Source organism: Hylobates moloch, unplaced genomic scaffold, assembly GCF_009828535.3.
Source record: "Hylobates moloch isolate HMO894 unplaced genomic scaffold, HMol_V3 SCAFFOLD_15, whole genome shotgun sequence".
Classification (NCBI taxonomy): Eukaryota; Metazoa; Chordata; class Mammalia; order Primates; family Hylobatidae; genus Hylobates; species Hylobates moloch.
This window is the reverse complement of record NW_026652290.1, coordinates 32,540,378-32,556,696: the sequence shown is the minus strand read 5'-3', so window position 1 is coordinate 32,556,696 and position 16,319 is coordinate 32,540,378. Positions and strand designations below refer to the sequence as shown.

The window sequence follows — 16,319 nt, the reverse complement described above, 5'->3', positions numbered from 1 at the left end:
TTCTGATGGAAATGGACTATTTCTGTGCACTAAAACTGAGCTTAGGGAATTCATAACAAGCACATGTGGCCTATGGGGTTTTTTTGTTTGGTTTGTTTTTTGTTTTTGAGATGGACTCTCATTCTGTCACCCAGGCTGGAGTGCAGTGGCGCCATCCCGGCGCACTGCAACCTCCACCTCCCGGGTTCAAGCGATTCTCCTGCCTCAGCCTCCCAAGTAGCTGGGATTATAGGCACCCACCACCATGCCCAACTAACATGTGGCCTCTGGATTTTAAAAGAATCATTTTTTTCTAATTAAAAAATGTACACATGATTATTATGGGGAAAGGGAAGAATACAAAAAATTATAAGCAAGCAAAGAAAAATCACGTATAAGCCTACCACCCAGAAAAAAATAAGTCTATTGAGCTTTTTAAAATAACATTTTCTCTCTACAAAGACCTTTTCCACAGAAATGTTGTGTAGATGAGCAAGGAACATCTCCCTTTACCAACAATAAGGAAATATCAAAAAAACTCTTATCTGGTTTAGCACAGTAGGGCTTCTGGGTGGGAATTTGGAGAATTTGTCTTCCCCAACCCTGGACATTCCAGTGGGCCATCCCTCCCCTTTATAACTGCACTGAATTTTGTTCCTGTTTAAAAGTGTCTCTCCCAGGTGCTGGCTGATGGAGGAGAGGGTTTATGGGTTGCAGGGCGTGACTCAAAGGCAACGTGGGCAGATGCCCACAGGTAGCCACCTCTGTCTGGCTACAGCTGTCTACACTGCACCTTTGCAAATTAGAAAATGGTGCCTGTGGGCAGAGTATGGCCAGGTCATAGGCCAGCTCCTGCATGCAGAGCCCCAGGTGGGCAGTGTGTGCCTGGGTGCAGGGCCTGCTGAATGGAGATGCAATAGGGCTGCATATAAGCACCATTGGCCCCCTGGCAGCTCTTGCAGGTGGAGAGGGTGGAAAGAGTGGGTGGGGTCAGGTAGAAAGTGGGAGTTATCCCACAATGTAAAGGAAGTTAACCCTTCATCGGTTTAAAATTGTATTTGTTTTAGACCTAGAACTCGCATCCTTATATTTGAAAATTATTTATCTTCCTAGATATCAGTGAATGCTCCAGCCAGCCTTGTCAAAATGGTGGTACGTGTGTAGAAGGGGTCAACCAGTACAGATGCATTTGTCCTCCAGGAAGGACTGGGAACCGCTGTCAGCATCAGGCCCAGACTGGTACGTAGCCACCGTGGGGTTAGGTGAGGACATCCTGCTGTGGGGAGAGGAGGACCCTAGGCATAGGTCACCAAATGCAGACATGTAGGGAGCTCAGTCCCCCTCTCAAAGATGTAGCTTTTCCTCTCTGTTTCACATCCATCAATCCCTCTGGTTTTTAATGTGGTCGTAAAGTGGTCGCTTGACAGAGCTTAACTCTTTGATGCAACCAGAGTTTTGATCCTTCTTATAGTAGAAAACACAAGTGCAAGAACTGACTCCCAACCTAAAAATCCCCTAGATTGGGAATGTGGCCCGAGAAGTTTCACTGTTGCCACCTTTGCTTGGTCAGCATTTCTTCGGCCAGCAGAACCACCTTTTCTTTCCAGTGTTCCCATCACATCCTGCAAAATTAGCAGCTATTGATGCAGGCCCAAGTATTTTGAGAGCTGGATAACTATACATTTGACTGGTTTTGAGATTATTATTCACATCTTGAGTCTCAACATATCTCGACCCAGAGGGTCTAAGAAGTCACGTGGTGCCTGGTTTTGCATATGGCAAGAAAATCCAATGATAAGGAATCTGTGGAGGATGGACAGGGGTTCCCGCACCATGCTGCAACCAAGATTTCATTCAGCCCCAAAGATGTCCTATTCCTTCGCCAGAAAAGTCTGGTGTGTTATGCCTGTTTGTCTTTATTTCTGTATGAAATATCTGTGGGGGGAAGGGACATTGGGGCTAGTGCAGTGTCCAGTGGATAAGAGCTTTATCAATACTTATGATCCTGGCATTGGACCCAGCCCAAGGTCAGGTTTAAATAGTGCCCCAAGAGATTTGCTGCTTAATATGCCTTGATTCAGTTCAGCTGAGTCAGCCGGCTGGGCTCTTTCTCAGAATGCGGCTGTCCTCCCGAGCTCAGAGGCCCCTTACAGCTCCTGTCCCTGGGACTGCTTTCTATGGAAACTGAGGCCAGAGACAGGGCTTTCTTGGATACCTCACTGCCTCTCCCCTTGTTTACAAACAAGAGAGAAAAAGAAATGGGTTCCCTTCTGCCCTAAATATGCCAGTCCTGGTCACTGAATGTTCTAAACCCCACTCTTTAGGGTTTCCTCCCACTGCGGGATTTTTTTTTTTGAGATGGAGTCTCACTCTGTTGCCCAGGCTGGTGTGCAGTAGCACCATCTCAGCTCACTGCAACCTCCTCCTCCTGAGTTCAGGTGATTCTCCTGCCTCAGCCTCCTGAGGAGCTGGGATTACAGGTGTCTGCCACCACTCCTGCCTAATATTTGTATTTTTAGTAGAGACGGGGTTTCACCATGTTGGCCAGGCTGGTCTCCAACTCCTGACCTCAAGTGATCTGCCGGCCTTGCCCTCCGAAAGTGCTGGGATTACAGGTGTGAGCCACCATGCCCGCCCAAGGATCTTTAGACAATTGTTGCTCAGGTCCGGGGGGCCTGTTATAAAGTGTCCCCATGACCAGAATCTTCCCCAGGAACGGGAAGGAGGGGAAGCAAGCAGGCACATCCGAAGCCAGCTCCTATCCTCATAGTCTCCATGAACAGCCATCACACATCTGTGCTCTTACTCACCTTGTCCCTCAGCCTGACACCTTCCTTCCCATCAGCTGGTCCACACCTTTCCAGTTCCCTGGAGGGCATCCCTCCAATTCCTTTTTTAAAAATCCATTCACCCTATTTTTTATGATGATAAAATATATATAACATAAAATTTACCAGTTTAATCATTTTAAACTGTGCAGCTCAGTGGCATTAATCACATTCACATTGTTGTGCGACCATCACCACCATCCAGCTCCAGAATTCTTTTTGTCTTGCAAAACTGAGCTTCTGTACCCATAACAGGACAACTCCCCATTGCCTTCCCCACAGCCCCTGGTAATCACCATTCATTCTTCTTTCTGTCTCTGTGAGTCTGACTGCTCTAGGGACCTCATCTAAGTAGAATCATGCAGGATTTGTCCACTTGTGTTTGATTCCCATCAATCCTTGAAAAACTTTCAGAAAAATAACATTTTTCCCTGATTAGAAATATAATTTGGCCAAGCATGATGACTCATGCCTGTAATCCCAGCACTTTGGGAGGCTGAGGTGGGTGGATCATTTGAGGTTAGGAGTTTGAGACCAGCCTGGCCAACATGGTAAAACCCTGTCTCTACCAACAATACAAAAAAAAATAGCAGGGTGTGGTGACACGCGCCTGTAATTCCAGCGGCTCAGAGGCTGAGGCAGGAGAATCGTTTGAATGCGGGAGATAGAGGTTGCAGTGAACTGAGATCATGCCACTGCATTCCAGCCTGGGTGACAGAATAAAGAAAAAGAAAAAAAGAAAGAAAGAAAAAAAAAAAGAAAAAAAGAAAAAAGAAAAAAAGAAAAGGGAAAAAGAAAGAAGAAAATTTGAAAAAGAAAAGAAAAAAAAAAGAAAAAAAAGAAAAAAGGAAAAAAGAAAAAAAAAAAACGGAAGAAAAAAAAAAAGGAGAAAAAGAAATTATGTTCTTGGTAAAAACCAAAAATGTGAACACTTTAGAAGAGTACAAGAAATACCAAAAAAAAAAAAAAAAAAAAAAAAAGAAAACAAACAAACAAAAAGACCAGGAACAAAAAACAGTGGCCCATGAACAGACCAACCAAATGACTCTGAAATTGATACCAAAAAAGCCCAGGACCTGATGGATTCACAGCCAAATTCTACCAGATGTACAAAGAAGAGCTGGTACCATTCCTACAGAAACTATTCCAGAAAACTGAGGAGGAGGGACGTCTCCCCAACTGATTCTATGAGGCCAGAGTCATCTTGATACCAAAACCTGGCAGAGACACAACAAAAAAAGAAAACGTCAGGCCAATATCCTTCATGAACATTGATACAAAAATCCTCAACAAAATACTTGCAAACCAAATCCAGCAGCACATCAAAAAGCTAATCCACCATGATCAAGTAGGCTTCCTCCCTGGGATACAAGGTTGATTCAACATATAAAAATCAATAAATGTGATTCATCACATAAACAGAACTAAAAGCAAAACCACATGATTATCCCAATAGATGCAAAAAGGCTTTTGATGAAATTCAATATCTCTTCATGTTAAAAACTCTCAACAAACTAGGTATTGAAGGAACAGACCTCAAAATAATAAGAGCCATCTATGACAAACTCACAGCCAACATTGTACTGAATGGGCAAAAGCTGAAAGCATTCTCCTTGAAAATTGGCACAAGACAGGGATGCCCTCTCTCACCACTTCTATTCAACATAGTATTGGAAGAGTATTGGAAGTCCTGGCCGGAGCAATCAGGCAAGAGAAAGAAATAAAGGGCATCCAAATAGGAAGAGAGGAAATCAAACTATCTCTGTTTGCAGACGACATGATTCTATATCTAGAAAATCCCAAAGTCTCGGCCCAAAAGTTCCTTCAGCTGATAAACAACTTCAGCAAAGTTGCAGGATACAAAATCAATGTAGAAAAATCACTAGCATTCCAATATACCGCCAACAACCACACTGAGAGCCAAATCAGAAAGACAATCCTATTCACAATTGCCATACACACACAAATAAACTACCTAGGAATACAGCTAACCAGGGAGGTGAAAGATCTCTATAATGAGAATTACAAAACATGGCTCAAAAAAACAGAGAAGACACAGACAAATGAAAAAACATTCCATGCTTATGGATACGAAGAATCAATATCATTAAAATGGCTACACTGTCCAAAACAACTTATAGATTCAATGCTATTCCTATCAAACTACCAAAGACATTCTTCACAGAACTAGAAAAATTATTTTAACATGCATATGGAACCCAAAAAGATCCCGAATACCCAAGGCAATCCTAAGCAAAAAGAACAAAGCTAAAGGAACCACATTACCCAACTTCAAACTATACCACAAGGCTACAGTGACCAAAACAGCATGGTACTGGTACAAAAACAGGCACATAGACCAATGGAATGGAATAGAGAGCACAGAAATAAGGCCACACATCTATGACCATCTGATCTTTGACAAAGCTGACAAAAACAAGAATGGGGAAAAGACTCCTATTCAATAAATGGTGCTGGGATAACTGGCTAGCCATATGCAGAAGACTGAAACTGAACCACTTCTTACACCATAGACAAAAATCAACTCAAGATGGATTAAAGAGTTAGATGTAAAACCCAAAACTACAAAAACCCTGGAAGACAACATAGGCAATACCATCCTCGCAGAGGAATGGGCAAAGATTTCATGACAAAGATACCAAAAGCAATTACGACAAAAGCAAAAATTGACAAATGGATTCTAATTAAACTTAAGAGCTTCTGCATAGCAAAAGAAAATATCAAAGGAGTAAACAGACAACCTACAGAATGGGAGAAAATATTTGCAAACTATGCATCTGACAAAGGTCTAATATCCAGCGTCTATAAGGAACTTAAATTTACAAGAGAAAAACAAACAACCCCATTAAAAAGTGGGCAACATACATGAACAGACACTTCTCAAAAGAAAACCTACATCCGGCCAACAAGCATATGAAAAAAAAGCTCCATATCGCTGATGATTAAAGAAATCCAAATCAAAACTATCTGGTGTGAGATACTATCTCACACCCCTCAAATGGCTATTATTAAAAGGCCAAAAAGTAACAGATCCTGGAGAGGTTGTGGAGAAAAGGAAACCCTTAAACACTGTTGGTGGGAGTGTAAATTAGTTCAACCATTGTGGAAAGCAGTATGGTGATTCCTCAAAGAGCTAAAAGCAGAACTACCACTTGACCCAGCAATCCTATTACTGGGTATATACCCAGAGCAACACAAAACATTCTACCATAAAGACACATGCACTCGAATATTCGTTGCAGCACTGTTCACAATAGCAAAGACATGGAACCAACCTAAATGCTCATCAATAACAGACTGGATAAAGAAAACGTGGTACATGGGGCTGGGTGCGGTGGCTCATGCCTGTAATTCCAGCACTTTGGGAGGCCTAGGCGGGCAGATCACGAGGTCAGGAGATCAAGACCATCCTGGCTAACATGGTGAAACCCCATCTCTACTAAAAAAATACAAAAAAATTAGCCCGGCGTGGTGGCGGGCACCTGTAGTCCCAGCTACTTGGGAGGCTGAGGCAGGAGAATGGCATGAACCCGGGAGGCAGAGCTTGCAGTGAGCGGAGATCGTGCCACTGCACTCCAGCCTGGGCAACAGAGTGAGACTCTGTCTCAAAAAAAAAGAAAAGAAAAGAAAATGTGGTACATATACACCATGGAATATTATGCAGCCACAAAAAAGCATGAGATCATGTCTTTTGTGGAAACATGGATGGAGCTGGAGGCTACCATCCTTAGCAAACTAACATAGGAACAGAAAACCAAATACTGCATGTTCTCACTTATAACTGGGAGATAATTGATAACAACTTATGAACACAAAGAAGGAAACAACAGACACTGGGGTCTACTTGAGGGGTTGGGGAGGAGGGAGAGGAGTAGAAAAGGTAACTATTGGGTACCGGGCTTAATATCTGGGTGATGTGTACAACAATCCCCTGTGACACGTGTTTATCTGTGTAACAAACCTTCACATTTTGAAGGTCTTCAAACCTAAAATTAAAAATAATAAAATAAAAAATACACACACACACAAAGAAACAAAAAATAGTGGCCCATGGTTTTAAACTCTAGTGATCACTGTTAGAATTTTGGGGTGTTCAAGTTTTTTTAAGTGAAAACGTGGATTTGCCCTAGCTGTCCTTCTCGGGGTGCAGCTTGGTGGCCTGCATTTTCATGCACCATTCTATTCGAGTGCGCTTCCTGTCCTGCGCCCCCTTTGGGTGGGCCCTGGACGGGTCGTCTGGGTTTGTGGTTAATTACTTGTCTTTCCTTTCCCTACTCCAGAGTAAGCTCTTTGAGAAGGGGCCGTGCCTCCGTCTTGGTTCTGCTCCCGGCCCCTACCCAAGGCTGGGCCCACGGCAGGTGCGCCAGGGCCCGGCACTGAGCGTGTCTTCTCCCCCCAGCCGCCCCCGAGGGCAGCGTGGCCGGCGACTCTGCCTTCAGCCGCGCGCCGCGCTGTGCGCAGGTGGAGCGGGCTCAGCACTGCAGCTGCGAGGCCGGATTCCACCTGAGCGGTGCCGCCGGCGACAGCGTCTGCCAGGGTAGGCGCGGGCTCCGCCAGGACACTGGGGACAGCACGGGGAGGACATGGGGCGGGGAAGGGGCTCTCACCCACCGCCCTCCTGCCGGCACGGGTGGCTTCCTGCGCGCGGCCTCAGAAGGCCTGGCCACTTTGCATTATAGGTAAGTGTTGACCTAATGATTGCTAGAAGGCAGCTAATTCATAGAAATCAGAGCTCGCCCCACCTCAGAACCTGGTCCAGCCTATACCCAAGCCACACGCGCTTGGTTCAGGAGAGCCTTGAGACCCTCCATCACCTCCGTCCTGGCTGGAATCACATCTACGGGTGGCAAGGAGGAGCTTAAATCGCTGTGTTGATAGAGAGGGCCCGGAGCTGGGTAGGGGTGTGGGACTCATTCCTTGGTCCCCTCTGGGCTTAGCTTTCCTGACGGCTCAGTTTTGCTGTGCTCTCCTGATTACCAGAGTTCTCTCCCCAAACAATGCAAAGCAGGAGTTCAAATCTGAGATCTGGTCAGTTGGTGCTAATAGCCTCATTTTACAGCACAGAAAGGAGGCCCTCTTATTCCATTCCCAAAGATAAAGAGAGTTAACATGGGGCTTTTAACCCATCCCTACTTTCTGGGAATAGGCTTGATTTGCCAGCCTCTGCAGGGTCTCCCCAGGTGTCTTCAGCATAAGACAGAGTTGCTTCTAGGGCCTAGGACGTCAGCTCCCTCTCACTCCTCCTTTTAGCCCTTGGCTTAGGAGAAAGGGAAGCACACCTGCTCCTCTTGTGCGTGCTCTGCTGGGGGTAGGGCATGGCTGCCCGAGGCCCAGCCACTTAACTGCAGCTGCCATTGCCTCTAGGAATTGAGGCAAGACTGTTCTGAGTCACAGCTAGCAACACCTGCTGCATGGCTCCTGGAGTCACAGTGAGCACTTCTGTCTGCAGATGTGAACGAGTGTGAGTTCTACGGGCAGGAGGGGCGCCCCCGGCTCTGCATGCATGCCTGTGTGAACACCCCGGGCTCTTACCGTTGCACCTGCCCCAGCGGATACCGAACTCTGGCAGATGGGAAGAGCTGTGAGGGTGAGTGAGGCTAGAGAGTGCCGTCTGCACCAGCCACCTGCTGCTGTGGTGAACCCCTAGGACCTCACAATCAGGAGTGAGGTGGTTAGGAGAGTCAAAGTTTCAGATACATTCGATTTTTAAAAAGCCACCAACCAAAGGGCTTCTCAAAGGTCAGGCCACATCATCATCTACATAAATAGGAAAATGAGTTCCTTAACCATCTTGGCAACTAGTCTTTTCTGACTTTATTTGAGTAACTGGGTTTTGTGTTTTTTTTCAAGGTCTGGTCAATTCTATCCACTCAACAATTCCTTCAGCTAGGGCTGGACCTAAAGGCAGAGTGGCCAGGTGGTCACCCATGTTATGTAATCTGGAGGAACCCATGAGACTCCATGACCCTGTGTGGCCACCTGTAAGTCCACCTCTGAAAGGGGCAGCACCTTACAGGCACTTACGTCTTAGTGAGGTCGGGCTCTACAGCACCAGCCCTGTTTGACGGTAGCTGAGGACAACAAGGGAGGGGAGCACCCAGGGAGGGACAAGAGTCAGGGGTATCACTACCCCTGGCTTGAGGGGTACGGGAAGTGAGGGGGCTCATTAGAGCCTGATAGATTGTGGCTCTGATCAAGGACACAGCCACCAACAGAACCATATCCAGGCAGGTCAGGACTCCTCAGGCTGGGTCACTGTCATTTGCCAACCCCAGCTGAAAACCAGTCAGCCTCTCAGGTGCAGAGAGTGGGTTGGGGGGCAGGGGTGCAGATGGAAAATAACTGGCTCAGGTTTCACCCCAGTATTGAATCCTGTCCATCAGCAGTGGCTTCCTGGAGGACTGGGTTGAGGTTTCTGAGGCTGATTCCTGGCAGAGTGGGAAAGAACATCTTAAGTTGACAAGGAATGTCTGCAGCAGGGGTGGGAGGCACTTGAGAGATCAGGCAGGATGTGTGCAGAGTGGGTTGGTTGTAGAACAGAGAGGCTGAGAACCCTCGCAACAGTCACCATCATCACTACAGGACAAGTCCCAGGGACACTGGGTGCCTAACAGGAAGCCTCCTGTGTTTCCCTACCTCCACTTAGGGAAAATACAGATGTCAATTGATGTAGACATGCTGAATCTCCACATGAGCTGAGTCAGAGCACACATCTCAGGCCTGAAGCCCAAGCGGGATCATCCTGACCCGTGGCCCTTAAACCACCGTGCTGCAGTGGGCCTTTGGCGGGGGACTGGTTCTGCTCCTGCAGGCATACCTCACACTGGGAGGGTGGACAGGCCTACCTCCCCAGCTGGACTCCCCCCCATGGAAACAGGACACAGAGGGGAGCCCCGTTGGCTCCAGGCAACAGCTCTGACTCACCAAGGGAGAACGGGAGAAGAGAAGGCAGAGGGCTCCTCCATGGGCTGACGTGCAAATGTGAGGGGAGAGGTGGCTCCCCGGTGACATCCCATTGGGGCCCTGCTGCAGGGCTTTGAGGAGTGGGTGACCTGGGGCTGGAGCAGGAAAAGGCATCCAGATAGCCACCCACACTCCCTCCCTCCAACAGTGCTCACAAAGGCCCACCTGGGGTTGCTCGGGGTTGGGAAGGATGGCCTCCAGCTGGGGAGACTCTCTGGATGTCTGCAAAGGGAGCAGAGAACTCATACAAATCATGATATTGAGGTGTCTGCACTCGCATGGGGTGAGGCTGGTGAGGAAGACTTTCTAGAAGATTCTAATTTAAAAAAATGTGTGTATATATAGTATATATACGTATATGGTATATATATGCTGTATATGGTGTATATATGTTATGTTATATAGATACCATATATATGGTATCTATATTACCATATATATGGTATATATATACACATACACATACATATGTTATATATAACATGGTAATATATATACCATATATATGTATATGGTATATATATGGTATATATATACATATATGTATATGGTATATATATGGTATATATATACATATATGTATATGGTATATATGGTATATATACATATATGTATATGGTATGTATAGGTATATATATGTATATATACTACATATGTATATATAGGTATATATACATATATGTATATGGTATATATAGGTATATATACACATATATGTATATGGTATATATAGGTATATATACACATATATGTATATGGTATATATAGGTATATATACACATATATGTATATGGTATATACAGGTATATATACATATATATGTATATATGGTATATACAGGTATATATACATATATATGTATATATGGTATATACATATATATGGTATATACGTATATATGTATATACCATATATACATATGTATGTATATACCATATATATGTATATACCATATATACATATGTATACACACACACACATATATATATATGAAAAATAACAGCCATGGAGGGTAATGGGGCACTTGGCTGAGAAGCAGACAGGCCTGAGAGAAGTATTGTGACCAGTAACACTCACCTGGTGCTTTCCACCATCCCTGCCACCTGTCATACCCCAGGGAAAGAGGACAGGATCCCAGGGAGGGGCGCTCCCTGGCATTTCCTCAGGGCCCTGATTCCACACAGTTAAGGAAGGCAGGCTTTCTGCTTTAAGAATAAGTGCCAGGAGCAGGGAGCACCATGTTACAGGGCCTTCAGGGCCTCTCATGTGGTTCTGTCTGCAATGGAGGGAAGGTCAGGGCGATTCTCACCCGTTGTATGTCCCGTATCTCAGATGTGGATGAATGTGTGGGCCTGCAGCCGGTGTGCCCCCAGGGGACCACGTGCATCAACACCGGTGGAAGCTTCCAGTGTGTCAGCCCTGAGTGCCCCGAGGGCAGCGGCAATGTGAGCTACGTGAAGACGTCTCCATTGTGAGTATCTCCAGGGTATGCACACCCTCACCCAGGCCTCCAAGTGTGGCTGGGCTGGATGCTTCCTAGAGGTTCTTGGGAGAAGGTACAGTTATACCATAGAAAGATGAGAGGCAGGAGGCTGGGAGGCTGGTGTCTCTGAATTTCCATTTCCCCTTAGTGGTTGCATTTAATGCGTTGCTGCTCTGGAGAGATAAGAACCCCATTCCCCATGGGAGTAATGTACTAAGTGCTCCCCCACTACATAGAGGTTGATGGGGTTGCTGCCACCCCAGGATGGCAAAGCCAGGGCAGGCACTGAAGGGAAGAAGCTGTTGGTGACATTACCCTGATAAACCCATAGCAGCCCAGGAGACAGGTATAGATCACATGTATTTGGGAGGTGACAGCATTCACATAGCCAGGAACTATAGACTCCTCTGAGTTACACTGCATATCCCGTGCACCCTGCATTATATCTCTCTGCTTTTCCAATAGTACTAGAAAGTTCTACATCTAGTAACTGCAACTCTTAAACAGCAAGTAGAGCTTTTTTTTTTTTTTAAATTGGGAGATAGGCCTTTAAGGGGAGTAACTACAACTATCACAAAGCACATACATTTTCCTCTCAAAAAGAGATCACAAGAGCCCTAGCATTGTCTTTAAAATGAAGTAACAGCCATGGATGGTAACTTAATTATTTGAATTGCTGTTGAGTTAAAGCAGATTAGAAGCAGCAAGAAAGTTAGTGGCATTGAAGCATGGCAGTTTTTAGAGAGAGTGAAGACATCAGAACCTTCCTCATGGAGTCACTCGGTGAAGGGATGGGGAACCTGTCTATTATGGCCACTGGGGCATTCGACCAACAGCTGGATGTGACAGTTGACTGCATAATCATGATGCTACAGAATCACCAAACATACTAGATTGCATTTGTCTTTTAACAAGATAGAGAAATATCAAAAGCATTTCCACAAGACCCTCTTTCCAAATGATTAAGGAAAACAGGGCTTCCTGCTTTAAGAATGATGGCCTTGCACAGTGGCTTATGCCTATAATTCGAGCACTTTGGGAGGCCAAGGAGGGCGGATCACTTGAGATCAGGAGTTCGAGACCAACCTGGCCAGCATGGTGAAACCCCGTCTCTACTAAAAATACAAAAATTAGCTGGGCGTGGTGGTGGGCACCTGTAATCCCAGCTACTTGGGAGGCTGAGGCAGGAGAATCACTTGAGCGTGGGAGGCAGAGGTTGCAGAGAGCCGAGATCATGCCACTGCACTCCAGTCTGGGCGACAGAGTGAGACTCTGTCTAAAAATAAATAAATAAATAAAATACATGCTGCTGTGTTTAGGAAGTTCACCGTACACCGTGTGGGAAGCACTGCATTACAGAATGTTGCTGGCTAACTGCTGAGGTCCTACCATTACTGAGCGAGGTTGCAGCACATGGAGAAAGGGCACCTGGTTGGAATATCAGCATTGCCATCGTTATTTAATATTCCCAGGCTTTATTTTTCTGTAAAAATGATAGTAATAGCATAAATAAATATATGTGCACACATATACACACATACACAGGTGGGCAGGGAGCACCCTTGAGCAGGAACAGAAGCAGCAGCCCTTCCTTTGCCATGCCTGACACCAGCTACATTCACTCGTCTGCGGCTCCATAGCTCCTGGGTGAAGGACCCGTGGCTGGGAAAGGTCATCTAGGTGGCCTCTGCAAGAGGGCAGGAGGGCAGCCGGGTCAGAGCAGCCCTTCATGAGACTCCCCAAGGCTGACTGCCTCCATTTTGCCTCTCCGCTCCAGCCAGTGTGAGCGGAACCCCTGCCCCATGGACAGCAGGCCCTGCCGCCATCTGCCCAAGACCATCTCCTTCCATTACCTCTCTCTGCCTTCCAACCTGAAGACGCCCATCACGCTCTTCCGCATGGCCACAGCCTCTGCCCCCGGCCGAGCTGGGCCCAACAGCCTGCGGTTTGGGATCGTGGGTGGGAACAGCCGCGGCCACTTTGTGATGCAGCGTTCAGACCGGCAGACTGGGGAGCTGATCCTTGTGCAGACCCTGGAGGGGCCTCAGACGCTGGAGGTGGACGTCGACATGTCGGAATACCTGGACCGCTCCTTCCAGGCCAACCATGTGTCCAAGGTCACCATCTTTGTATCCCCCTATGACTTCTAAGGGTACACAGGGGCACTGGGGTGTGGAGATCTGACCTCATTTCTCTTCCCCGAAGGCTCAGCTTCGGGCACTGACTGCGTGGACCCTCCCGCCTGTTCCCGCCCTCTCGCCAGTGCGCCCAGGCTTCTAGGGCAGCGTTGCACGGTGTCCCATGGAATAGCACAGAAGGGCAGCCACAAAACTCAAACTGCTGCCATCACTTTTTTTTTTTTTTTCTGCTTTGAGGCCCTTCCCTTAGATTATGCACTAACTTTCTTAAACCTTTTTCATTCAGGGGATGGGTGGCCTTCCAAAATGCTGTGCAAATGGCCTTGTGAGTTTGAACTAGCTGGGGAGAGAAAAGCTGGCAATGTGTGTCAGGTGACTGTTAGCCCTTCTGCATTTTTTAGCCAGGCTTGCTGTGAATGAAGCGGTTCTAGTCGTGTGGGGGCCTAGTCATGCCTCTGCATGTGGCATAGGAAGTGGAGTCTCTTCCCATGACCCAGCACTTTGTTCTTATCTGCCTTTTCCTCTGTGACATGCCTGCCTGCCTTCTCATCAGAGAGCCACGGGAGGGCCTTAAACCCCACGCAGATCCTTCTAGACCAAGGACCCATTGTTAAAAGCATGGATTCTGCCTGAGTTACTTCCCTTTTGAGAAATCATATCTCAAATACATAACCTGGTAATATAACTGAAAAAATAAAAGTGATTGCTCCTTCCTGCCCGCCTGACTTCTACCTGAGCATGAGACAGCCCACTTCCTTCTAGGAGGGGATGGCTGGCTCTCTTCTTGTCTGGGTTGGATACACTGGAATAAATGAGTCAGAGAACACAGAGGTGATATTTGGGACTGTTCCACGGTGTAAATTTGTTTTGACCACATGGGAGATTGGTAAGGACAATACCTGGCAGTGGAGAGTTTAGGAAAATGCTTGAGTTGTCATAGATTCCATGGCCTTTTGTTCCTGATGAATTCACTACAGGGTGACACCCTCCAGGTGACCAAAGAGAGAAAACACTGGCCAGAGCTGAGTGGGGTGTGGTAGGATGGGGTGTGGGGTAGGGTGGGGAAGATCATTCAAGCTAAAACTTAAGAGGTAGCGAAGCTGTAAGAAAGTTTCATTATCTAATTACATGTTAAGCTGCTGGTGAGATTTCGTCACACATATTTTATTTAAATCTTTGTATTTGCCCTGGTATGAGATGGAGCCAGAAGTGTGTCACTAGTTCAATGATCAAGCCCTACATCAAGATGGTTTCTAAGATGGTTTATTCTTGTACTGTTTGTTGGGCAAAGGTTGAGACACAGTCAAGAGTTGCTTTTGAAATTTTTCTTCTCCCATGGGCTCAGCTGCGATCTCTGTCTAACAACAGAAAAAGGACCTGCAAACTAAAGTTACAAGACTTCATTAAAACATTATCCACAGCCTTATGTTTCTAAATGTAGCTATGCTGGGCCAGAAGCCTGCACACCAGCCAGTCCCATGTGCACAACACCAGGCGGAAGAGTCTAAGGGCTTGGTCAGGTTCCTGAATGGGAGATGTCACAGCTGTGGGCTAGGGACAGCCCACACATCACACACATCATATGTGAGATATGATGAGATGTGATGTGGGATATATGTGGGATATATTGAGGTATGATATGTTCAGGGGGACAAGCCTCTCACATCCCAGAAGGTGGGGAGTGTTTGGGGAGTCACCAGAGCAGGTGCCCTCTAAACTGGTATATGATAGGACTTTGATGCCAAACAGCCCAGTTTAAAGCAACAATTTCCATCATCAAGATCTGCCATCATCAAATCTGCTTCCCACTGATGAAATCACGCACCCAGCCCCGGTCCCCACAGCACCAAAGTATAAGTGGCTGACTGCTTAGGATATGGATGATGGCTGTGGACGATGATGGCTGGGCACTTCTTGTGGATGATGGGTCTTTCGTGGATGATGGCTGGGCACTTCTCCCTGTGGAGTGTCTTGTTCTCTATATGCTCTCTCCTCACTCTCCTCTATGGAATCAACTTTTCTTTTGTCCTTTCAGAGCTCCACCCTGTACTAAGAGTAACTAGTGGTTAACCAGTATTCATTTGCACACCTTTCCAGGTAATATAGTTTCATATTATTTGAGGGAGGGGCTTTAAGACTTTTTATCGTGCAAATTTGCAAACATATGCAAAAGTAGAGAGAAGAATATAATGAACCCCATGTCTGAATCAGTAGCCTCAACAATGAACACATGGCCAACTTTTTTCATCTGCTATCACCCCACCTCATGATGATTTTGAAGTAGATCCAATCCTATCATTTCATCTGTAAATATTTTAGAATATATCTCTAAAAGACAACTTTTAAAAAAAGGATAACCAAAATACCATTCACATCTAAAACATTAATTCCTTAATACCTTTAAATATTCAGCCATTGTTGACATTTCTCTGAGTGGCTTGTTTTTTTTGTTTACTTGCAGTAGGTCTATGCACTGTAATTTATTGATATGCCTTTTAAGTCTTTTAAATCTGTAGCAGTGGGTCTCACACTTCAGCATATATTGGAATAATCTGAAGGTTTGTTGGAAGACAAAACATAGGGTCATTTATATTGTAGAATGTTTCACAGTATGCGTTTCTGAGTGCATCTCTGTCTTCTCTATTTCTTATCAATCTAGAGAGTTAGTCAGATTCAAGTTAGATTTATTAGGCAAGACTACTTTATTGGTGATGACAGATCCTTCCAGTAGGAGGAGCAAAATATCTGGTTGCCTCTCTTTTCTGATGTTAGCACCGCTGATTGCACAGATCCATTACTTCTGTAGGGGTTGCAATTAATATTCTAGTGCTATTGATTTTTGCTTTGTTTATTAGCTGACATACTTTATAAAGAGAAACATACTCTCATCAGTTATTTGGTTACCCT

At 45.8% G+C, this 16,319-nt stretch overlaps 1 protein-coding gene across 1 annotated transcript in view; it reads left to right on the top strand.

Annotated features, from left to right (window-relative positions):
* The window catches only part of FBLN7 (fibulin 7), a 48,984-nt gene extending 34,865 nt beyond the window's left edge, over positions 1-14,119 (top strand). Inside the window, exons 4-8 of the mRNA XM_032177285.2 lie at positions 1,093-1,218; positions 7,228-7,365; positions 8,278-8,415; positions 11,124-11,262; positions 13,052-14,119. Of these exons, the coding sequence (XP_032033176.1) occupies positions 1,093-1,218; positions 7,228-7,365; positions 8,278-8,415; positions 11,124-11,262; positions 13,052-13,424 (914 nt within the window). The 3' untranslated portion in view covers positions 13,425-14,119. The remainder of the gene's footprint in view (positions 1-1,092; positions 1,219-7,227; positions 7,366-8,277; positions 8,416-11,123; positions 11,263-13,051) is intronic.
* Positions 14,120-16,319: the final 2,200 nt, after the last annotated feature.